The sequence below is a fragment of the Xyrauchen texanus genome, chromosome 43 (genome assembly GCF_025860055.1).
Source record: "Xyrauchen texanus isolate HMW12.3.18 chromosome 43, RBS_HiC_50CHRs, whole genome shotgun sequence".
NCBI classification, from domain to species: domain Eukaryota; kingdom Metazoa; phylum Chordata; class Actinopteri; order Cypriniformes; family Catostomidae; genus Xyrauchen; species Xyrauchen texanus.
Window position 1 is genome coordinate 10,741,571 of NC_068318.1, and position 24,939 is coordinate 10,766,509.

General features: G+C 42.6%; 1 protein-coding gene across 1 annotated transcript in view; it reads right to left on the reverse strand.

Moving 5' to 3' along the window:
- The window catches only part of LOC127635932 (integrin alpha-1-like), an 84,685-nt gene extending 60,918 nt beyond the window's left edge, over positions 1–23,767 (reverse strand). The window contains exon 1 of the mRNA XM_052116234.1: positions 23,460–23,767. Within this exon, the coding sequence (XP_051972194.1) occupies positions 23,460–23,511 (52 nt within the window). The 5' untranslated portion in view covers positions 23,512–23,767. The remainder of the gene's footprint in view (positions 1–23,459) is intronic.
- Between the last annotated feature and the right edge of the window lie 1,172 nt (positions 23,768–24,939).

Below are 24,939 nucleotides of genomic sequence, written 5' to 3' on the forward strand. Positions count from 1 at the left end.
AAGAGGACAAAGAAAGACCACAAAGAAGAAGCTGAAGAAGAAAAAGACCATGATAAACAGCTGAGGAAGCCGCTTAAGAAGACGAAGAGGAATATAATGAAGCCAAAGAAGAAACATGCTTAGAAATTAGATTAGAAATATGCTAATCCTTTTTTCGGCCAGGGGAACTGCTGTTTACTATCTGTCACTCACTCGACGTTGTGTTGGTGTATTGACACTAGGGGACACCCTTTGGAGCCACAAACACCTCTGATGTTTGAGAAAAGGCCAATGAAAATTGGCGAGTGGAATTTGCATGCCACTCCCCCGGACATATGGGTATAAAAGGAGCTGGTGTGCAACCACTCATTCAGGATTTTGTCTTCGGAGCCGAGCAGTGTTGATGCATTCCACTGCCAATCCATTTGCCTCTGTAGAAAGCAAGCGATCTCCGCATCACAGCAGTTCCCCTCCCTCTCGCACAGATAAGTCGGAGAATGCCTATAGGTGCTTCAACAGCGCGCGTTGAGCGCTAAATGTGTATATTTCTCCCTAAAAGACTGGGCACTGATGGAAAGCATCTTTTTAAAGATGCCTTTCCTGTTATGTGCAGTTCCTGGTTGTGGTCGTTATCTCTCCGCTTCTGACAGTCACGATCGTTGCCTTGCATGTCTGGATTCCAGACATGCTGAGACAGCGTTCGTGGATGGTTCATGTCCGCACTGCGAGAACATGACCATGGCCACGTTGCAATTGTGGCTTTCCTTCCTCCGAGGGAATGTCAATCCAGCTGCTTCCCATCCTGGTTCTTCTACCCGCAGGCACATGACCGTGATGGTTAGCACTAGGGGCGATTTGGGGACTTCAATGGGAGCAACTCCCCACAGACCTCTCATTCAAGCAGGCTGCTTCAGTCCGATGCAGAGAACTCTGCTGGGCATCTGCCTTCAGGTGTGGTCGCCCAGTCTGAGGCAGACGCCAAGCTGACGTCACGCTTGCCTGGGCTGTCGCAAGTGTGGAACCCTCCACCCTGCCCTGAAATCTCGTGGCTTGATGATTGGTTCCTGGGGTCGGAGCGCCGCCCACGGCCACACTACACCCCTGTGCCTTTCTTCCTGGAAGTGCATGAAGAACTCACTAAGTCATGGTGGGCACTTTTCACTGCCCGGACCAGGCTTCCGAGTTCTACTGCACTCACCACCCTCGATGGCAGGGCAGCCAGGGGCTAAACGGACGTTCCCCAGGCGATTGCGGTGCACTTGTGCCGCAGAGCGCTTCTACCTGACAGAACTGTCCTAGGCTCCCATCCAAGGCCTGTAATGCTGCGTTCACAACTGACGCGAATAGCGCGTCAGGCGCGAGTGATTTCAATGTTAAGTCAATGCAAAGATGCGTTACGCGCGTAAAAAATTCCTGCGGCGCGAATGAGGCGTAGAGCGTGGCGCGGTAGACGCCAATAGGCCTCATTCGCGCGTCAAGTTCGCGCGAATGGCGCGAATTGAGCGTCTGGCGCGTTACGCGGCTTACGCGCGAATGGTACATTCTGTGCATTCACGCGTTTGACGCGAATTCGCGTCTGCCGCCCGAGTTGAAAAATCTGAACTTTGGCGTCAATTCGCGCCGCGTTAACCAATCAGGAGCCTAGCTGCCTGCTGTCACTCAGGAGGTAAAGTGATGTAAACTTTCATTATTATTGTAATGTAAAGACAACCAACATTAGTGTCTGGACAGTGTTGAATAAGGAAAAAACACAGGACAGGTTAATTACTTTTGGAGGCTGGCTCCATTTATCATCAAAACAAAAATAAATAAATAATTTAACCTGATATACTACCATGGAAAACCTGACATTTTTAAAAAGTCTCAACTTAATAAATGTGCATGTTGTGGACCTGACCTGGAACTGGGGCTGACAACCTGGGAAAAAAAATACAAAATATAATAATAATGGACTATTTTTAGATAGTTTAGCTCTTTATAGGTTTGTGGGTGGCTCTTAAAAGAGCCGTTGTGGGGAAGTCATGAGGAGGACTTCAAACGCTACTCCGTCGGCTGTCATGGTACTGCTCCCTCCGCCGAGAAGTGTGCCATGAAGACATCCCTCACCCGGAGTGCCTCTCTGGAGGAGTTGTTGGCCGCAACCCGACCCAGACCTGGCAGTGGCTCCTCTCCAGCATGTCCCGCCCCTCGCTGGTGGACCCAAGTACGGCGACGACGACCCATACGCCGCTGTTCTGCTCTCCAGAGCAAATACAGAGCGGTGACTCTCTCCACGAATGCTCGATCAACATCAGCCATCTTGTAAAAAGATGGCCATCATCGGATTTCGCCTCCGACGCGCGTCACGCGCGTAAATTTCGCTTCAAACTTTTGTTTTTTACGCGCGTCAATTTCGCTCTTGACGCGCGAATGGATTCAAAGTGGTCAAGCGTATAACTAGACGCGGTAGGCGCGAATTTCACGCGCTATTCGCGTCCGGTGTGAACGTAGCATAAGACTACGTTGTCTCTGACGGCAAAGGCTTACAGTGCCGTGGGACAGGCCGCCTCCACTCTGCGTGCCATGGCCCTCCTGCAGGTCCACCAGGCCAATTAAAAGAGCTGCACATGGGTGGTCCTGACCCAGGAGTAATGCAGGAGATGTGCTCGGTGACCAACCACGTCCTACGGGTGACGGAAGTCACAGCGCAGGCTCTAAGTCAGGCGATGTCCATGTTGGTGGTCCAGTAGCACCACCTTTGGCTCATCCTAGTTGAGATGAGGGATGCCGACAAGGTTCGCTTCCTTGACGCCCCCATTTCCCAGGCTGGCCTATTCGACGACACCATCGAAGACTTCATGCAGCAGTTTTCAACAGTAAAGCAGCAGGCTGAGACCATTCAGCACATCTTGCCCCAGCGTGGTTCAGGATCGTGCATCCCATCTGCCCATCAGCACGGTGATCCTCCTGCAGCGGCAACTTCAGATCCACCCCAGCCTGAGCCAACAGTTTTGCCCCAGTGTACAGCTCCCCACAGGAATTTGATACCCTCCGTTTCATGATCCATGACCAAGAACCCTAGGAAGGCTTCTAAGCGCCCCTGAGACAGACGGCCCGGATGTGAGGAGACTCACACCACATTTGGAGGTGGTAGACAGACCACTCCATCCCCCGGTGGAGGGCTGGAGGGTAGAATCCTTGGTTCCCTTTTTTGAGTTTGCCACCCGAAGAACTGCATACCCACATTTTCAAAAAGTGTGCCTTCCTCACACTCAGGGTCATACACTCGATGCCTTCGGCCGTCATTGTTATGACAGCCGTGCACTGAGCCTTCGTGTCCAGGGCGTTGGTGTTGTGAGTAAAGTTAGTATTCTAATAAAGCACATTGTAGCTTTTCTTCTAGTATTGTGTATTTATTTTTATTTAATACACCTTCTGCATGGAAGGTTGTGATATTAAAAAGCATACTGAAATAACTTTACAGTGGAGAGGTAGTTAATTTAGTTAAGCTAATTTTGCCATGAAGCGAACACGGAGCAGGGTTTCTCTAATCCTGGAGCACGGAGTGAGCGAGGAGCGGGAAATGGACAACCCAGAGTGGAGCTGGAGCAGAGTGATTCAAGAATGCTTTGAGCATGGAGGGGAAATTTTTGCCACTCCAATCCACTCACATACTCTGGTGGCAACATTTTAAAGCTAAACAAACAAACACAAGTCAGCATAAAAATAATCCATAAGACTAGCGGTTAAATCAGTATCTTCAGAAGTGATGTGATAGGTGTGGATGAGAAACAGAGAAACAGATCACTTTCACATTCTTCTTGTGTTTTTGGTGATTCACATTCTTTTCTGCATATCGCCCCTGCTGTCTAGCAAAAAATGACAAATATTGATCTGTTTCTCACCCACACCTATCATATCACTTCTAAAGACATGAATTAAACCACTGGAGTATTATGGATTACTGTTATACTGCCTTTATGTGCTTTTTGGGCATCAAAATGTTGGCCTACAGAGCTAAAATATTGTTCTAAAAATTTTCATTTGTGTTCTGCAGAATAAAGAAAGTCAAATGCATCTGGGATGGCATGAGGGTGAGTAAATGATGAGAGAATTTTAATTTTTGGGTAAACTATCTCTTTAAAGTGATAATCATAATTTAATATTCTGTCATCATTTCTCTACCCTCATGTTGTTCCAAACCAGTGTGAGGCTTTGTATTATGTGGAACACAAAATATGTTAGACAGAATGTTAGGGACTGAAAGTCTCAGTCACCATTCACTTTAAAACATTTAATAAATAATAATAATAATATTATATATATATATATATATATATATATATATATATATATATATATATATATATATATATATATATATATAAACATTCACTGGAAGTAAATAGTGACTCAGGCTAACATTCTGTCTAATATCTCCTTATTGTGTTATATGGAAGATAGAAAGTCATACAGGATTGGAACAACATGATGGTGAATGATGACATAATTTCCATTAATAATAATAATAATTCTGTAATACATGTTCAATGTGTATTATGTAATGGAATATAGGGGAGTAAACGTCTATTATGTCATTTGTGAAAGTAACGAGTAACTCACTACTTGAGTGCTCTTTAAATTGGATACTTTCTTACTCTTACTCAAGTAATAATTTATGTTAGTACTTTTACTTCTACTTGATTAATTATGTTTTTTAAGTAATTGTACTTTTGCTTCAGTACAGTTTTTGGCTACTCTACCCACCTCTGATAGAGAGTTGGTGAAATGGCTCTTTTGACTTGAGCCAGAAAGCTACAGTCCCACCCAGAACACTCTAGCAACCAAAAATTTTACGAAAGTGCTTAAAACAACCCATTACACCTCAGCAACCACACAGCAATGTTAAGGCAACCACCTACAACAATGCAATGTCTTGGAACTGTGGTGAAAATTTCTGCACGAGCAAGCACCAGACCACTCAGGAAGTAAAAAAAAAATGGTTTCTGTTAAAAGTGCATGACAATGCCAGTTTCACACTAAAGAACACTAAAGCACTTCCTGTTAGTCACATTGGAGCATCTGCTAAACGTCTTTAATGTAAATGTAATTTGCTTTGCATGTTCAGTCAAATGAGACAAGACATCCTTTTCACATGCATGCACAGGCAAAGTGAGAACAATAAATTGTCCCCTACATAAAGCTGAAATCTTTCGAACTGAAACAATAGGCAGATAGTACATTGACTATATCACCCATACTGTAATATTAAATAATATTTTTTCAATCAAACCAACATCTGAGGGCAACATTTAGTGTTCTTAACATGCAAACCATATTCATAAAAAAATTATCCCAGCTCAGCTATCCACAACAAACAGATCACTCAAAGTGTAATTATTAGAAAGCTAATTAGGACCAATAATGAGGTCTTTATTGTCCTGAGGGAAACTTTGTTCATTGACTTGACAAACCATCCAAAGTTGTACAGCTTATACCAATGTTTAAAGCTACAGTGTGTAATTCCTGCACAATTCGTGGTACTTTCAAACAGGTTTCCCCCATTTGCCATTTCTGGGTCAAATGGGTAGTCCCTCCCCAAACTCACACCACTGATGCTATGATCAAACAAACAGAGCGATGTGGAATTATTTTTTTTAAATATATATTTTCAGGCTGGTCTAGCTAATCCACATGCACGTTCTTAAGTTAACTGACAGGTGATGTCTCTTTCTAAAAAGGGATTTGCTCTTTTATCTGTAAGACTTCCTTTTCTACAGCCACCATATTGTGTGTTTCAATTTCTCACATTGATTTTAAATACAAGTGGTCTTTCTTGGTTTATACAGTCTCTGGTGCCACAAAGTCACAGTGTTGACACTTTTCAACCTCTCAACATAAAGATGGCATAGGAGAATATTTTAACATTAAAAAAACATTAAGGCAGAGATTATTATTCTGTTTTACTTCTTTTAAGGGAGATTTTCAATCAAGAGGCATTCCTGTAGATGTGCACAAGGTTTTCAGAAATCACAGCATGAAAGGTCATCTGAATTTGAAATGAAAAATCTATGCCAAACCATGCTTTAACTACAAAAGATTGATGAAACTTCACAATTACACCATCAGAATACATCATCATCACGCCTGAATTTGTGAAGCACAAGCCTTTGGTATCTATGGAGATGTGACAATAACACAGTGCAAACTGGGAACACGTTCTGGATTATTTGAAGCTCTTTGAAATGGTAAGCACAATGCTGATACTGCAGTCAAAGCCAAAACTCATTACATGTCTTCACTCGTTAGGTTTTTTAGGTTTGATAATTTGTCATATGCCAAAATGTGATTAATCCAGTGGAGATGTAAAACAAAGTTGTAATCATCTAACGCCTGCAAGGTTTTGGATTTATTCATGCTAAGACTCTTCCTATATCAGTCCATTTGGCAGAGGGAGCTCTCTGTGATAATGAGAAATGATGCCTGTGCCAAGACCTTCTCTAGCTCACACATGTTCTTGCATGACAAAGCATATCTCAAGATAATCAAGTAAATGTATATTATGCACTCCCTCTCCTCGTCTCTTGTTGTACAACATATTAAGCAGTTGAGCTGATTTATCAGCTGACTGAATTCAAGCATTAAAATGCACACAATGTAGAATGCACTTTCTTGGGCACTAAGTGCACTTCAAATGTATTTGTGGAAGTTGTTAAAAAAATTATAAGTATACCAATATTGTCAACATGATATTTTATATTTTTTTTCAAAACCCCTAACATAGTGTCCTAACCAGACAAGATGCGATAAATTCCAGTGACAATCTGTCTGTCCATACCGAATGCGACACTGCTGTGCAAAACAACACAATCACTGCTATTTAGAACATATTTGATGTTTCATGTGCAGTTATGAGAAGCTGGAATTGGACCAATGAGCATTCACAGTGGCGGGGCTGCAGGTGTCACCTTGTCACATCGTGTCTGGTTGTGTTCACTGTTGTGTTCATTCGAGACACGGGTTCTGGTCCCATGGAAAACTGGAAGTAACCACGTTTGCTCCTAGACAATGATTTTGGTCCAGTGGAAACCAGAAAGTAATCACATTCACTCCAAGATATGGGTTCTGTTCCCGTGAAAAAAAGGTATCCAACACCTATATCACCCATGTGAATAACTAACTGCCCCTTAAACTTAATAGCTGGTTTTGCCAACTTTAGCAGCACCAACTGCAACAAAACACTTCCAATAACTGGAGATTAGTCTTTCACAATACTGTGATGGAATTTTGGCCCATTTTTCTTTGCAGAACTGCTTTATTTCAGCCACACTGGAGGATTTTCGAGCATGAACTGCCTGCTTTAGGTCTGGCCACTGCATCTGTATTGGGTTCAAGTCAGGCTTTGACTAGGCCACTCCTAGTCACTAGGCCATTTTGCTTCTTTTGAGCCATTCAGAGGTGGACTTACTCCTATATTTTGGATCATTGTCTTGCCGCATAATCCAGCTGCACTTGAGTTTAAACTCACGGACTGATGACCAGATGTTCTCCTTTAGGATTTTCAGGTAGAGAGCAGATTTCATATATCCCTCAATTAATCGCCCTGACCCTGAAGCAGCAAAGCATCCCCACACCATCATACCTGTTTCACACATGATCCATCTGCAGTACTTATGCGGTGCGTATGCAGTATTGAAGCAGCACGTGCTGATTGTGCTCTCACATAAGATGCGCTTTTTGCAGTGCGCAACGATCCGCGACTTCTGTTTAGCACAAATACAACAATGGATAAGTAGTTCACCATTATTATGAATTTCAACATTTAAACATGGTACTTCTCTTATGTGAAAAGGTAGAATCACAAACATTTTAAATTAAAACTTACCATCCAGACAAATAGCTGAGGAAACTTCCTACCATGCCTTTTCTTTTGCATTCAAATTTTTATACAAGAAATCCTGTGGGTCAAAGCCAACTTTATGTTTTTCCACCTCCATAATGAGACGAGTGTCATCCATTAAGTCTTGTTTTTCCAAATGTGAGGTAAGGTGTAATTCTCCGACCACTAGCCTGTCACATGATTGCCGCTTTCGCACATAATTACTGCGTTATGAATGTTATTCAATATTTCAAATTATATTTAGATATTTCATTTATTGATTTAATTATCATTTACTCCATTTAATAATCAAAGTGCAAATCAATGAAAAAATGCATCTTGGCTTCTCTAGGGAGAATTACAGCCTCTTTTTGTCAAACTTTGTTTGACCCAAACGGAGATGTGTGCGGGGATACTGAAAGTATAATTTAATGTTTTAATAAGAGAAAAAAAGTGTCCAAAAATGGCAGATGATATATCAGAATCAGTATCATCTGTATTGCCAAGTATGCTTACACATACAAAGAATTTGTCTTGGTGACAGGAGCTTCCAGTGCACAACAATACAATACAGCAACAAGACAATAATTAAAAAATAAAGAAAAATATAATAATAGAAAAATAAATGTCTGTTAATTAGTGCTAGAAATGACATGAAAAACATGTATGTGGACAGCCTTTATTTGTTAAACTTTAAATGACTTTAAAGGTGGATATTAAAATGAGAACTTAATGTCAGAGACAGGAACTGCCTGGTGTCCAAAAAAGACAGATGAAATATGTGTTAATTAGTGCTCGAAATGAGAAGAAACATGTTTGTGGGCGGACATACAACGTTCCATTTTTAAGAATATGTGTAACCAACAACTGTAATAAGGGAAATAACCCCCGTTCCCTGATGGAGGGAACGTGACGTTGTGTCGATTGTAGTGACACAAGGGGCTTCTTTCGGGAGCCTCAGATACTTCTGAATATGAAAAAGGCCAATGAAAAATTGGCGAACAGAATTTGCATATACCGAACCCGGACATACGGGTATAAAAGGCGGGGATCGTGCATCTGTTCAGTCAGGTTCTGCACTGAGGAGCAGAGAAAAAAGGTTCAGCCATTAAAGCGGCTTGGTACAGTGTTGTGGCAAGGGGGACACAACGTCTCGTTCCCTCCATCAGGGAACGGGGGTTACACTAGTAACCTAGACGTTCCTCTTCTGTCACTCATCGACGTTGTGTGGATTGCAGTGACACAAGGAGTCCCTATTCAATAACGCCACCTACACTGAACCATGTTACGTGATCTGCTGATGCTGGTGCAGCAAGCTGTAGTGTGCCAAAGGAGCATGGGCATCAGATTGCACGTAACGTTCCCCAACACCCCACTAAGACGTCATATTGTTTTTATTTGGTTCCCGGCATCTGACCAAGGTTTTCCCTTGAGGGGTGAGAACAAGCGATGTGACAAGTATGGGAGCAGGCCGCGCGAGCCGTGGCCTTTTCTCTCTCTATGTTTCTCCTCATAGAGTGTTAGATGCGGCTGGGGCCATCTAGCTAGAACATGCATCGTGAAGGAGGACACAATCCAGTCCTATTCTTTAAGTGGGAAAAGACCCCGTGGAGACCACATCCTGCCCAGGCTGGGGAGGTGAATATGTGGCAAATATGTCACATGGGCCCGTTACGCCACACATGGAAGTGGTGCGGTGGTAGGTCCTGCCTAATGAGGGAGGAGCTCTACATGGCGACCGGGGCAGTGGGGACTGCCCAAGGGAGACACGAGTCTGCCTGACAGGGGGACCATACCACGGAAAGTACATCACTGGGGGTGACCGTGATAACCGGCACCTATGGAGCATCTATTCCAGTACAGAGTAATTAGCACATGTAGTGGGTCTGGTCGGGAATTCCTCCTCTGAATTCGTGAGCAAGAGGGTTGGAGATGAAGAACATCCAGGGAGCGTGAGTTTGAGGTCTTACCTGGATGTTTTCTCCTCGGTGGAGGGCAAAGACGCTAGCGTATGCGGTATACGTGGTCAGTTGTCAAAAACACGGAACGAAAACACGGGACTCAACCGACTCAACCCAGAGATTGTAGAATCTCGCAATGGTATTATGTGTTGCTCAGTCCGCTGCTCTACAGATGTCTGCTAGAGATGTTCCGTTGGCCAGTGCCAACGAGGATGCCACACTCCTTGTAGAGTGTGCTCGAACCTGCAACGGGGTGGGCTCGGCCTGGGTCCAATAGGCCAATGTGATGGCGTCGACTATCCAGTGGGCGAGCCTCTGTTTGGAGACAGCGTTCCCTTTCCGCTGTCCACCAAAGCAAACAAAGAGCCGCTCAGAGAGTCTAAAGATCTGTGTGTGATCCAAATAGGTACGCAAAGCACGTACTGGACACAGCAACGATAAGGCTAGGTCTGCCTCCTCCCGGGGCAGCGCTTACAGGTTCACTACCTGGTCCCTGAAAGGGGTCGTGGCAACCTTGGGCACATAGCCCGGTCGAGGTCTTAGGATGACATGAACATCTGCTGGACCGAACTCCAGGCAAGTGTCGCTGACAGAACGCTTGCAGGTCTCCGACCCTCTTGATGGAAGCAAGTGCAATCAGGAGGGCCGTCTTCTGGGAGAGGCCACTTAGCTTGACTGACTCTAGAGGCTCGAAGGGGGTTCTCTGAAGGCCCATAAGGACCATGGAGACATCCCATGAGGGGAACAGGCATGGCCTGGGAGGATTCAACCTCCAGGCGCCTCTTAGAAACCTGATAATCAAGTCGTGCTTCCCTAGGGACTTACCGTCCACTGCGTCGTGGTGGGCTGCTATAGCGGCTACACACATCTTTAAGTGGGAGGGGGAGAGCTGCCCCTCCAGCTTTTCCTGCAGGAATGAGGGCACTGACCCGACTCTGCATTTCTGCGGGTCTTCACATCGGGAAGAACACCAGTTTGTGAACAGGTGCTACTTTAGGGTGTAAAGCTGCCTAGTAGAGGGAGCTCTGCCTTGGTTGATCGTGTCTACGACAGCTGGTGGTAGACCACTTAGATCTTCTGCATCCCGTCCAGGGGTCAGGCATGGAGATTCCAGAGGTCTGGGCGCGGATGCCAGAGGGTGCCCCGTCCCTGAGAAAGAAGGTCTTTCCTCAGAGGAATTTGCCAGGGAGGTGCTGTTGCGAGGAGCATAAGATCCGAGAACCAAGTCCGAGTGGGCCAGTAAGGGGCCTCTTCCTCCCTGACTTTGCACAGCACCTGTGCAAGTATGCTCACTGGGGCAAATGCATTCTTGTGCAGCCCCCAGGGCCAGCTGTGTGTCAGCTCCTCTGTCCCAAGGGGACTTGCCTCTGACCTGAGGGAGTACCAGAGCGGGCAATGGGCATTCTCTTGAGAAGTGAACAGGTCTACCTGTGCTTTTCCATAACTGTCCCAGATCAGCTGAACCACCTGGGGGTGGAGCCTCCACTCCCTGTTGAGCAAAGCCTGTTGCGACATCGTGTTGAGGCTGCCTGGGATATGAGTTGCGTGCAGCGACCTCAGTCGGTGCTGACTCGTATTTATCAACCCGAGCGGCACGACCACGGACGAGGATGCCATATGCCCCAGGAGCCTCTGGAACTGTTTGAGAGAAACCGCTGTGCCTGGCTTCAAGCAAGCGAGGCACGTGAGCACTGACTGCGCACGCTCGGTTGTGAGGCATGCTGACATTGAGACTGAGTCTAACTCCAAGCCGAGAAAAGAGATGCTCTGAACTGGAAAGAGCTTGCTCTTTTCCCAGTTGACCTGAAACGGTTGAGGTGCGTGAGTACCTGGTCCCTGTGGGCGCATAGTAACTGTGTTAGGATGAGCCAGTCGTCGAGGTGATTGAGTATGCGGATGCCCAATTCCCGAACACGAACCGTAGAAAGGGTCGGTGTCGAGGCAGAATGGAGATGTGGAAGTATGCATCCTTCAGGTCTTCCGCCGCAAACCAATCTTGATGCTGAATGCAGGTTAAGATTTGCTTCTGCGTGAGCATTTTGAACAGGAGTCTGTGTGAAGTTCGGTTGAGAAATCGCAAGTCCAAGATTGGCCTCAACCCACTGCCTTTTTTGGCTACGATGAAGTAAGTTCTGTAGAAAGGAGAAAGGAGAGAGGAGAAAGCCGCTGCAATGTGCCGTCAGATCCAACAGAAGCTCTCTTGCAGAGGTGGGTGAAGCAGTCGTGAACACAGCTCGCTGATCACACAACTGCTCGGCTCCAAAGAAAAAATCTGACTGACAGACACATGCCTTCTTCCCTTTATACCCATATGTCTGGGGGCGGGACATGCAAATTCTGTCTGCCAATTTCACATTGGCATTTTCTCAAGTTCAGAAGTACACAAGGCTCTCAAGAAAGACCCCTTGTGTCACTACAATCGACACAACGAATTATTGTAGCATAAAAAATTTGTTCAAAGTATGTGAATATGTTGAAATGTAAAGACAAAGAAATCTTCAAAATAATGAATAACTACTCGCCTCAATAAAACAAATTTGGGGTTGTTTTAAAGACTTTACAATGCATAAGGCAATATAACCAACTCATACCAGGTGCTTTTTAAATTGCTGACAAATTAAAAGTGTTCTGTTTCCATAATTTATGAAATATGATGATACTCTTCACAAACTGTCAAACATACATTCAAATCATTTTGCCGATAGGAAGGTTTGTGAATAGAAAACAACACATTATTTCACTCAAATATTAAATTAAAATCAAGTAATGGCCTGGAGAAAAAAGCTTTTAGAGTGTATATGCTGTAAACCGATATATTCTGTCACGTTTCGCTTGTAACTTGCGATTTACAAAGAAATCTCATAATAATACATAACTGCTATTGTGAGATTATTACGAGATTTAAATTTTGTTTTATGAGCCCATGCTGCCCCCATTCTGTGCACGTCACAGTATTTTATACATGAGCACAGATGTCAAAAAATTTCACATGTCAGAAATAAAAAGATATCAACCCAATATCCTATTCAGAATCTACTTCTCTGAATTGTGTCCTCTGGAGGGCCAGTGTTTTATTGGCCATTAAAAGTCCACCCACAGAATGACATAATGCTCCCTGCTGATTACAGAAGCTTTCATTCCAGATTTCACCCATGCTAAAAGGGGATGTGGACCCCTGATCATGTTCTGTCTGATGCCCACTTTGTACAAAAACACTCACACACAAACACACCCATGCACGCCCCAAAAACCGCCATTCCTACTCAGTTTCGCATGTAGTCAGCCACACTGTGCACAGACAGGCCAGGAAGCCACCCTTGCTCAAACATCACACAGAGATGTTTTGAGACTAAAAATACACAGAGCAGGGAACCGCAGGTCACTTCCTGCATCAAACAAAGAAATAACAGCCAAATAATCAAGAGTATACTCTGATATGCAGTAGGGAAATGGATATGCTGTATATAAACTGTCATTGCAGTATCCAAGACATTGACAGTGTTTCTCTATTTGTGGGGAAGTTGGGAAAGTAAATAAAAAATGTGATCTGCCTAATAGCTGAGCTGGGAAGTAACTATCCAAACCATCAACTCATCCCTGGAGAACTTTACAAGACTGAACAAAAGCTATATGACAGTTTTAGTCACCATCTAGAAGCTGACAATAAATTATGTTACTTTCTTTATTAAGAAAATATTGTCTTCCCTCTTTATGTGAAGTGTTCCTTGAACTAGTGACTGCTTATCCAAAAATCTAAATTTGTCATCATCACACATGTTGTTTGAAATGTTTTGAAACAGAGACATTTTTGTTTATTTCTCATACAAAGCTGTCCTCCAAGGCTACATGACTACGAAAATGTGAACAAATGGTGTGACTAATTTTTATGGTTCTTTTTGTCCTGTTGGAAGCTTGATAGTCATAGTCACCATCCACTTTCATTGAATGGAAAAGTAAAACCTGAACATTCTGCAAAGTAATTTGCAAAGAACATTATTTTCATTTTGGGGTGAACTATCCATTTAAGATATAGACATTAAACAGTTGTTTTAGTAAATATTGCACATTAAGTCAAATAAATACCACTAACCTCATTCCAAAAGAAAAACTCTAGGCTGTGTCTCTGCAGCATGAGAATAAAAAGGAAAAATCCCAGGGGTTAATCACAGAATGTGACGTGCTAGCACGGCTCTGGAAATAGTTAGCTTGTTCTGCCTGTCCCGCTGGTGGGGTGTTCGATTCTCTGCTCCAGATATTACCCAGACAATCCAGTTGAAATTCAAGGAGCCCCACATCATGTACATGGACTAACTGATGTCTTTAAGTTGGAGTGACATTAACATTGTAAAGCTTGCTTAGTTAAGCTACAGTAGCTACAGTATATTGTGGACTGGTTGAAAATGGATTGTGCTGTATAATTACTAAATGGTGCATGCACATATGATGGTTCTGATATCATTCAGCAGATATCATGTGTCATGGATATGACCAAATAAACTGATGTTTCTATTAAATGTCCCAAAGAAGTTTCATTAAACTCTCTCTTGGCCCATACACTCAGGACATTTGAGCTTTGTGGTGTTGTATATCATACCTGTCAACACTCCGTTTTCACATAAACACATGTATACAATCAAAAACTGTTTTATGCATTCACAACACAAGCACCCAATAGGACAAGTGACAGTTCCGTCAGCTTGCCTGAAACTCTCTTACACTGGTCCCGGGCCAACGGGTCCTCCTTATTGTTAAGCCCTGTAATATTCTTAATGTCCCAGCCAGCTCAAAAGCAGAGAGGCGCATATGTTATAGCATGTGTAAAGTATCTGTTCTCTCATTATTTTGTGCTGTTATGTTAATGACCTGAGAGACAGAGGCCACAGCGCTGTGCCCCTAGGGTAACAAATGTGACATCCTTTTTCCTCAGTAGATCTGCATGCAAATGCAAAACAATTATACATTATTCTGTTCTCAGACGTGTTACTTCCTGTGTATATGTATTTTTGAAGTCAAGTGCATTAGCTGAAAAGTTGACTGTTTCAAATGTGAAAAGTAAACAACATAAAATATTTTTTATATTATCACTTTAACCGCTTTAAATGGTCACTATAACTGAGTCCCTGTTTAATCTCTTTTAAGACAAATTCAGACTGCTGCAACGAAAAGCAACATTTAAAACATTTTAAGTTGGCTGTTGCATTCAGAAAGTTGATTCATTCGTCATTCTCACATTGCCCCATCAACCCTATTTATGGTTTGTTGATCTTTGTTGGAGCAATGTGAAGTGGCTTTTAAAGACAAAAGACTAAAGTCAGATTCTCAATATATTTACATGGATGTTTTTGCATTGTGAGTCTACAGTCTTCATCTGTTAGCACAAAGCTGATGGCAGGGGAGGTCCATTTTCCCCAGGATATTTAAAGGTGCAGTCTGTAACAATTTTCATGAAATATTCACCTTTTTTTTGCCAATGTGTGAACGGCTTGTAACGCAAAAATAAAAGATCCCTTCTCGGACTTCTTTTGTTGCATATTAAAGCCTGTAGACTGATTTTCATGCGAAGGGACCAGGTCCGTTTTGCCGGGAAAATCCAAAGGATGTGGCGTTTATGTGCGCTCAGGAGAGCCTTGCCTAAGTGCTTCTCTTCCGCTATTCAACAGCGACAACAAACAGTCTGGCTAAGTGGGAACATGATCATGGTCGAGCGAAAACTAGAGTGAACATTGGCAGGGCATCTGATTCCTGGAGGGACCTCCGTTCGGTTTTGGGGATTAAATCCGATCCTGAATTGGCATTCTTCTTATTGGACAGGCAAGCTTAAATAACTACAAAGCATACGAAATATAGTGCCATAAGGATTGATCTGTGTAATTTTAGCTAACTTGATCTTGCCTGCTAAAACTGAGGAATTGCAAGCTACCTTGCTTCATAACTTTCAAATAATTTCAACAATATACAGGTATACAGGGTACATTTAAGCAAATATGCTGGTTTCTTGATTGTAGTACAACATATGACATACAAATCATGAGGTCCAAGTCAAGTCTCAAGTCTTTGAGGTGGAGTCCAAGTCAAGTCTCAAGTCTTTGAGGTGAAGTCCAAGTCAAATCTCAAGTCTTTGAGGTGAAGTCCAAGTCAAGTCTCAAGTATTTGAGGTGGAGTCCAAGTCAAGTCTCAAGTATTTGAGGTGGAGTCCAAGTCAAGTCTCAAGTATTTGAGGTGGAGTCCAAGTCAAGTCTCTATTCAAATTTGAAATATTAAAACTAAATACTTATAAAGAATGTCTTGTTCATTTATTCAACATTGTAGAATGAGGCACACAAGGTTTTACTTATATCATTAATTAAATTATTATACAGTAAACAATAATAAAAATAAAAAAAAAAACAGAAGTTCTCCCTAAATAACAAGAAAACAGATCAACAATACAAAATCCAGTTGCAGGGCATAGTCCTAACACAAGTGCTAAATGTATAAATTTAAACAAAAATTCAGAGCTCTATTTTTGAAAAAGATAAGCAAATATCTTTTGATATTTATGAGCAGAAATATAGTAAACAATGAATAAAGAATTAATTAAAAATGTTCATAGAATTTTGATTCAAGAGTTTGCTAAAATATCATGAGTTTGCTGAAGTATCATGAACCAGAACATTAAGAGAATTTTCAGGTAATTCAAGAAATTCCTCCTTGTCGTACAGTGTGAAATGTACTATGCATACACTAAAATCTTTCAATTAAAATATACAGTACTGTTTTCCTTACATTTTACTGGTTACATTTCAAAAAGAAAAATGTTTATAGTGTTCTCGCACTAAGCTTGGAGTGATGAGGACACACACACACACACACACACACACACACACATTAATGTCTAAACCGCTGGCAACAAAAGTGAGTACACCCCTAAGTGAAAATGCCATTTTCCCTCCCCGGTGTCATGTGACTCGTTAGTGTTACAAGGTCTCAGGTGTGAAAGGGGAGCAGGTGTGTTAAATTTGGTGTCATCGCTCTCACACTCCCTCGAACTGGTCACTGAAAGTTCAGCATGGCACCTCATGGCAAAGAACTCTCTGAGGATCTGAAAAAAAGAATTGTTGCTCTACATAAAGATGGCCTAGACTATAAGAATATTGCCAAGACCCTGACACAGAGCTGCAGCACGGTGGCCAAAACCATACAGCAGTTTAACAGGACAGGTTCCACTCTGAACAGGCCTTGCCATGGTCAACCAAAGAAGTTGTGTGCCCGTGCTCAACATCATATCCAGAGGTTGTCTTTGGGAAATATACGTATGAGTGCTGCCAGCATTGCTGCAGAGGTTGAAGGGGTGGGGGGTCAGCCTGTCACTGCTCAAACCATATGCTGCACACTGCATCAAATTGGTCTGCATGGCTGTCGTCCCAGAAGGAAGCCTCTTCTAAAGGTGATGCACAAGAAAGCCCGCAAACAGTTTGCTGAAGACAAGCAGACTAAGGACATGGATTACTGGAACCATGTCCTGTGGTCTGATGAGACCAAGATAAACTTATTTGGTTCAGATGGTGTCAAGTGTGTATGGCAACAACCAGGTGAGGAGTACAAAGTCTTGCCTACAGTCAAGCATGGTGGTGGGAGTGTCATGGTCTGGGGCTGCATGAGTGCTGCCGGCACTGGGGAGCTACAGTTCATTGAGGGAACCATGAATGCCAACATGTACTGTGACATACTGAAGCAGAGCATGATCCCCTCCCTTCGGAGACTGGGCCACAGGGCAGTATTCCAGCATGATAACGACCCCAAACACACCTCCAAGACGACCACTGCCTTGCTAAAGAAGCTGAGGGTGAAGGTGATGGACTGGCCAAGCATGTCTCCAGACCTAAACCCTATTGAGCATCTGTGGGGCATCCTCAAACGGAAGGTGGATGAGCACAAGGTCTCTACTCTCAACTCAACTCAATTTTATTTATAGAGCACTTTCAAAAACCACACTGGGTACCAAAGGGCTGTACATGGAGTAATAAAAAATAAATAAATCACATTAATATAGCTTAAGAATGCAAAAAACATTTAAAACCTATAAAACAAGAATAAGTTAACATTTACCTAGTACAATTTATAATGCAATTAATTAAAAGCTAGGGAAAATAGATACGTTTTTAAGGCCCCCTGGAAAGAGAATAGAGACGGAGATGATTTTATGACCAATGGAAGTTCATTCCAAAGTCTAGGGGCTACCACCGCAAAAGCTCTATCACCTTTAGTTTTTAGGCGAGATCGAGGAACTGACAGACACAGCTGATCACCAGAGCGGAGAGACCTTGAAGGTTGATTCAAACTTATTAAGGCAGAGATGTACTCAGGTGCAAGACCATGAAGAGCCTTAAATACATACAGTACATCAACACTTTGTACTTGATTCTGTAATGGATCGGTAACCAATGTAGTGAAATCAAAACCGGGGTGATATGGTCTCTTTTCCTGGTTCCAGTTAAAAGCCTAGCATCTGAATTCTGGACCAGCTGCAGGCGAGCAAGAGAGGCCTGACTCAAACCTAGATACAAAGCATTACAATAGTCCAATCGAGAAGACATAAAAGCATGCACAACCTTCTCCAAATCATCAAAAGAAAGGATGGGCTTCAACTTTGCCATAGTTCTAAGATGGAAAAAAAATCTAACATCCACCAGCTCCGTGATGTCATCATGGAGGAGTGGAAGAGGAATCCAGTGGCAACCTGTGAAGCTCTGGTGAACTCCATGCCCAAGAGGGTTAAAGCAGTACTGGAAAATATTGTTGGCCACTCAAAATATTGACACATTGGGCCCAATTTGGACATTTTCACTTAGAGGTGTACTCACTTTTGTTGCCAGGGTTTTTAGACATTAATGGCTGTGTGTTGAGTTATTTTGAGGGGACAGAAAATGTACACTGTTATACAAGCTGTACACTCACTACTTTACCTTGTAACAAAGTGTCATTTCTTCAGTGTTGTCACAAAAGATATAATCAAATATTTACAAAAATGTGAGGGGTGTACTCACTTTTGAGAGATACTGTATATATATATATATATATATCCCATTGCATGACAATGGCATATACAATTTTCACTGACAATTTTACTATCTAGTCTTTTTCATTTATAGAATAGAGTGAGAAATAACAGAAGCCTCAATGAGATATTTGAGGGACTAGCGATGTTTTAACATTCATTTCAGTCAAGTTACTGCACATAGGTTTACGTGCTAAAAACATACTTAGTTTTAACTTTTTTGTAATTAAAAGGAGATGGGATTAGTAAAAACTAAATCGTAAAACTAGAGTAAGAAACCTAAAAACAACGGTTTACCTTTCTAGCTAATATTGGCTAAACTTTTTTTCATAGCACAAAAGCATGATTTACCATTCTGTGTGAGTTTTCAAAAGTCTGATGAGGTTCTATGTAGTTGTGCTAGCACCTTTGATGTTCATCCCACATGTTTTACATACAGCACTCATTTAGCAAGCTTTTCAAGCCAAACATCATTGGTTGAGCCAATTTTGTTAGGTTGGGCTGGTCAGAATGCTCAAACAAACCAGACTGATTGCACTGTGAATTAGGCAACAGTAGGTCGAAATTTCTGCTGCTGAAATTGTTTACCAAAATTGTAATCACTGCCCCCAGTGGCTAAAGCAGGAAGTGTTGTATAAATTATTGTTGTTAATGATGCAAAACAGTCAACAGGAATGTAGATTATATTACCACACCCTACCAAACCCCAACCCTAAACCTAACAGTCATTATTATTATTATTGTTATTATTAGGTAGATTACTTTTGAAATTTAATTTGGTAATGATTACAGATTAAAGTACTAAAATTGTTCTCAGTAACATAATATTTAAGATTAGTAATCTAATCTGATTTCTTTTGTGTTACTTATGTATTACTTATTGCATTTTTTATGAAAATCTAAACATTCATTTTAAATCTATTAAGTACCAAATAACATTCCTTTCATGAATATTTAGTAAACATAAAATCAAATGGCAACTCACTATTTTTCAGTCATTAAGTAAAACCAATGTGCCTAAAGGGTCATTAATACTAATACAAAATTGATAGACAATGATGATTGATAATGGAATAAAAAATGACATCCTCCTTCTCCTGGGTTTCAGCACCAGTGTAACAAAGGTTCAGGTTGGGTAGATAAAGGAGGAAGCGGGGTAAGTCCACGTGAGTCCATTTTATTCACAAAGAACCAGCAATCGCTGTACAGCTTCACTCAAAACATAAGACGGCTTTTCAGCGTCAATCAAATAAACAGTCTGCTTTTCAGCTTCACACAACACCAGACTCTCTCTAAGAGAGACGAAGACACTGGTCTGTCTGTCTCTCTCCTCTCTCTGTGAACTGGCCGTCTTTTTATCTACCCTGACTCTCACTGTGAACATAGAGATGGTAATTAGTCACAATTCATCTCAGGTGGATGTCCTTACCGCTGGCCTACCGGGGCTGAGCAGTCACGGGGCCGGAGGCGAGGGAACTGCATCTGGGGAGCCGGGACTATAGAGTTTTGGAGCCAGGGTGCCGTGAGAATGGGAACCCAGGGAGTGAGGATATCACTCTTTATTGTGAATGTGGGTGCCGCAGCCCGAAGGCGGTGCGGCAAATTAAACAAGGATTCTCCTCCCAGCCCTCCACTGGGGGATGGAGTGGTCTTGGTACCAGCTCTGGAGCGAACATCTGACTGCCTGGGTCGCCTGTCTCTGGAGCGCTTCGGAGCTTTCCTGATCCTGGAAGGGGTCCTGGAGACAGGGGGCGTACACCGTCTGCGAGGTGCTCAACGCTGGGGCTGAGAGCTGGGCCCGGGTTGAAGCGGAGCTACCTGTTGTTTAGCCGCAGGGGGACGCCCTCGGCAAGCAGGCGGGGCGCGCTGGTTTGGCGGCGCTGCAGCAAGATGTGCCATCTGCTTCTTCACCGCTGAAAACTGCTGGGCGAAGTCATCGATGGTGTCACCGAAGAGGCCAAGCTGGGAGACGGGGGCATTGAGGAAGCGTGCCTTGTCAACGTCGTGCATCTTGACCATGTTCAGCCAGAGGTGATGCTCCTGGATCACGAGGGTGGCCATCGCCCGCCCGAGTGCCTGCGCTGTGACCTTCGTGGCTCTGAGAGCGAGGTCGGTGGCAGACTGCAGCACATCTGGGTTGGAACTACCCAGGTGCAGATCTTTGAGTGCCTTGGCTTGGTGAACTTGCAGGAGAGCCATGGCATGCAGGGCGGAGGCGGCCTGTCCGGTGGCGCTGTAGACTTTCGAGGTCAGTGATGACGTCATTCTACAGGCTCTGGAGGGGAGTACCGGGTGATCCAGCCAGGTGGTGGCGTTCTCTGGACACAAGTGGATCGCAACCACTCTGTCCACCTGGAGGACCTGGAGGACCACCGTGTACCCGTGGGCTGCCCCGCCATCCAGGGTAGTGAGAGTGGCGAGCGGAGGTGTCTGTTCCAGGCAGTAAAAGGTGCCCTCCATGACCACATCAGCTCGTCATGCACTTCCGGGAAGAACGGAACCTGGGGGGTCGTGGCTATGAGCGGTGCCCTGACCCGAGGAACCGATCGAGTAGTAGGGGGACTGAGTTTTCCAGTCCTGCCTCGCGCTCACGGCGGCCCGGGACAGAATAGCGGACATCTGCATGTCAGCCTCAGACTGGGTGAGCAGACCCGAAGGTGGCAGCAATGTACAGAGACATCCTTGATGAAAACCTGCTCCAGAGCGCTCTGGACCTCAGACTGGGGCGAAGGTTCATCTTCCAACAGGACAGCGACCCTAAGCAAACAGCCAAGAAAACAAAGGAATGGCTACGGGACAACTCTGTGAATGTCCTCGAGTGGCCCAGCTAGAGCCCAGACTTGAACCCGATTGAACATCTCTGGAGAGATCTGAAAATGGCTGTGCACTCATGCTCCCCATCCAACCTGATGGAGCTTGAGAGGTCGGCAAAGAAGAATGGGAGAAACTGCCCAAAGATAGGTGTGCCAAGCTTGTAGCATCATACTCAAAAGGACTTGAGGCTGTAATTCATGCCAAAGGTGCTTCAACAAAGTATTGAGCAAAGGCTGTGAATACTTATGTACATGTGATTTTTTTAGTCTTTTATTTTTTATAAATTTGCAAAGATTTCAAACAAACTTCTTTCACTTTTTCATTATGGGCTATTGTATGTATAATTGAGGAAAATAATTAATTAAATCAATTTTGGAATAAGGCTGTAACATAACAAAATGTGGAAAAAGTGAAGCGCTGTGAATACTTTCCGGATGCACTGTATATCATATCTAGCATTCCCATCTTAATCGATAAGCCATTTATTCAGTATACATATATGATTAATATAACATGTACAAAACATGTAAAAATATAACATGTTTAATATAAGGTAGTTGTTTTACAAAGATAATTGTGTTAAACAGACATATCTACAAATTACCTTGTGTGAATTTTATCTATGCGTTAGAGACGGGGTTCGCGAAAGGATGTTGAATGTTTGAAGGTGTATGCCACTGTAAAAAGCTTGGGAACCACTGATCTAAATTAACAGTTTTTTTTTATATTAGGTAATATGAAGACTGAATCAACCTTCATTAGGTGACCCCAAAGAAAGTAATTTTAAGGGTCAGATCAGGTAGAAATAACTTCTTGAGGAATCAATTGCATGTTTAAACATTTATTAGTGTACCAGCACTGTAGTTTTTGTGAACAAAGGCATTTTTGTAGGAGGCAACAACAATTTGAAAAGAAAAAGGCACTATTATTCACTGGTGGGTGTGTGGAAATGACCACCAAGAGGGCTGGGTGGCTCTTAGGGACTGGACCAGTGCTCAGTTCCGGACTGGACTGGATGTGCTTGCACCTAATATGAGTCACCGTGAACCTCTATCTGCAACTGCATCATCAGATCAATTAAATTCCTTAACGCTGATCACGAGCCAGCATCGCATGCATTCCTAAGAGTCTGAACCCAATAGACATCTGAGCTCTCTTCAGTGAGACCAACATCAACTGCTACTCAGACTACTCATTAACGGAGCTCTACCACCTACCATTTACGCTTCGCTCTAACGTTTAAAAGTTTGCCACATGCACTCTGATGAAAAACAGTCATAACTCTTGATATTTCAATGTACGTGTAAATCAAATTCAAAAATCTGAATGTAGGCTAATGGAATATATGTGGGACAGCAATAGCAGAATGGCACCTGATGGCATGGCTTTACGACGCTTACGCAATACAAGAAACATACGTATCTTATTACTCTTTAAAAGTTGTAAAAGTAGGTTTAATATTAAAAGTAATATATACAAATCGGAAGATAATGTACAAAGGCTATGACCATGGTGTTGTGCGTAAATCGCAACGCGTAGTTTCGGAAAACCGCTTGACTTAAGTAATGTTCCCTTCGTGTACGAGAGGACACATAACAGGACTTGTATTCAGAGTGGCGTAATAGACCGTGAAGCATTATGCCAAAGTGAATATTACACCGGATCATTAATAATATATTCTAAAGCATGCACTGCCTTCGGTACTGCAGCGAATAAACTGAGATGTGCACAGCTTTGCGCTCAGATTTTTGGCATTGTAACGCAAATGTTACCGGAAACAGATAGAATGAGACATAATAAAAGAACCTACCTAGAACTGCTGCTAGTCTGAAATGATGCACTCCAGAAAGCATCTTCAACATTCCCTGTCTGAGCCTGGATATGACGCTGCTTCCCTTGGAAGCGCAGACGCTCAACTGAGCAGCACTCCGAGTCTCTGGAGGCAAAGTGTTGATTCAATTACACTGAGAGTTTGCAAGAGGGCATTTCCTCTGCAAAGTCAATGTGCCATAAACCAGAGCAAGCATGTGGTGATTTTAGGGTCTCAAACCTAGACTGAACTTACTCATCATGACTAATTTTACAGGGCGTATTTATCGAATCCAAGTGTGCTGAGTGACTCCAGTCAGTCTTCCAAAGCAACCTATTGACCTGGTTGCTAGGGCGCCAGAGAGCGCGGAAGAGTTAGTTTAACGTTCGACATTCGTTGGACATTCGGTTTCGCAGATGTAAGGTACCGTCTGAAAATTCCACTCACTACGCTAAAACATAGGAGATGTCCTCTCATTCATTCAATTCACATGCAAGTTATACATGAAAAATAATAATAATTAAAAAAAAATACATTTTCACATTCAGAATGTTCTAATAACTTCCCAGAAGACAGACAGACATACTACAGGTGTTATTATTACAGTATGATCAATTATATAAATAGGCCTACAGTAATCAATTATTTAAGAGAGATATTCACAAAAAATCACCAAAATAATATTTTCATATTCTAAAAGTTGTATCTTCCAAGAGGATAGATAGACTTACTACAGGTGAGATTATTACAGTATCCTCAATTATATAAGTACAGTAATAAATAATTTTGAAAAATATTCACCAAAATTCACCTATATTATATTGTCTCATTCTAAATGTTATTTAGAATGAGAAATAGTATTTACAGTAATATGAGTACAGAAATCAATTATTTTAGAAACAATTCTATACATTCTATAGATTACATACTGTATCTGCATCCTGTAATATAGGCTTAACAGGAGACATGGCATAACAAGTCTGATTGTTGATGGCAAGAGAGATCTCCACTATCACTTCCTAGATCACGGTGCTCATAGAATCGCTGTTGTGGAGAGGATGCTTTAACATCTGACTTCAGTAAATGTATATCAAGTCTAGTGTAGCTGTCCTTTCTGATCATATCCTTTACATAGTTTTAGTCATCTCCTCTGATGTATTGTTACGTCCTGTGCCTCAATGATAGTCAGACTCAGGTGTTCCTTCAAAGTCCACCATCAGCTTTTTTATGTTTGTGATATTTAGCCACAGTTGTTTTCTACAATACAAGACAGTCATCCACCAAAGTCTTTTCTATTTTCAATGCGACATCCATTTGAAGATTCACCTGCAAACTTAATGCAAGTTTGAAACTGTGTTTGTATGAGTATTTCTCCAACTGGATGTTTCATCAAATATTTCATTTTATATGAAGTGAGATTAGACCTGATATAGAAGTAATATTACTCTGATTATTCCCAGTAACAAATAAGTAGGACAAC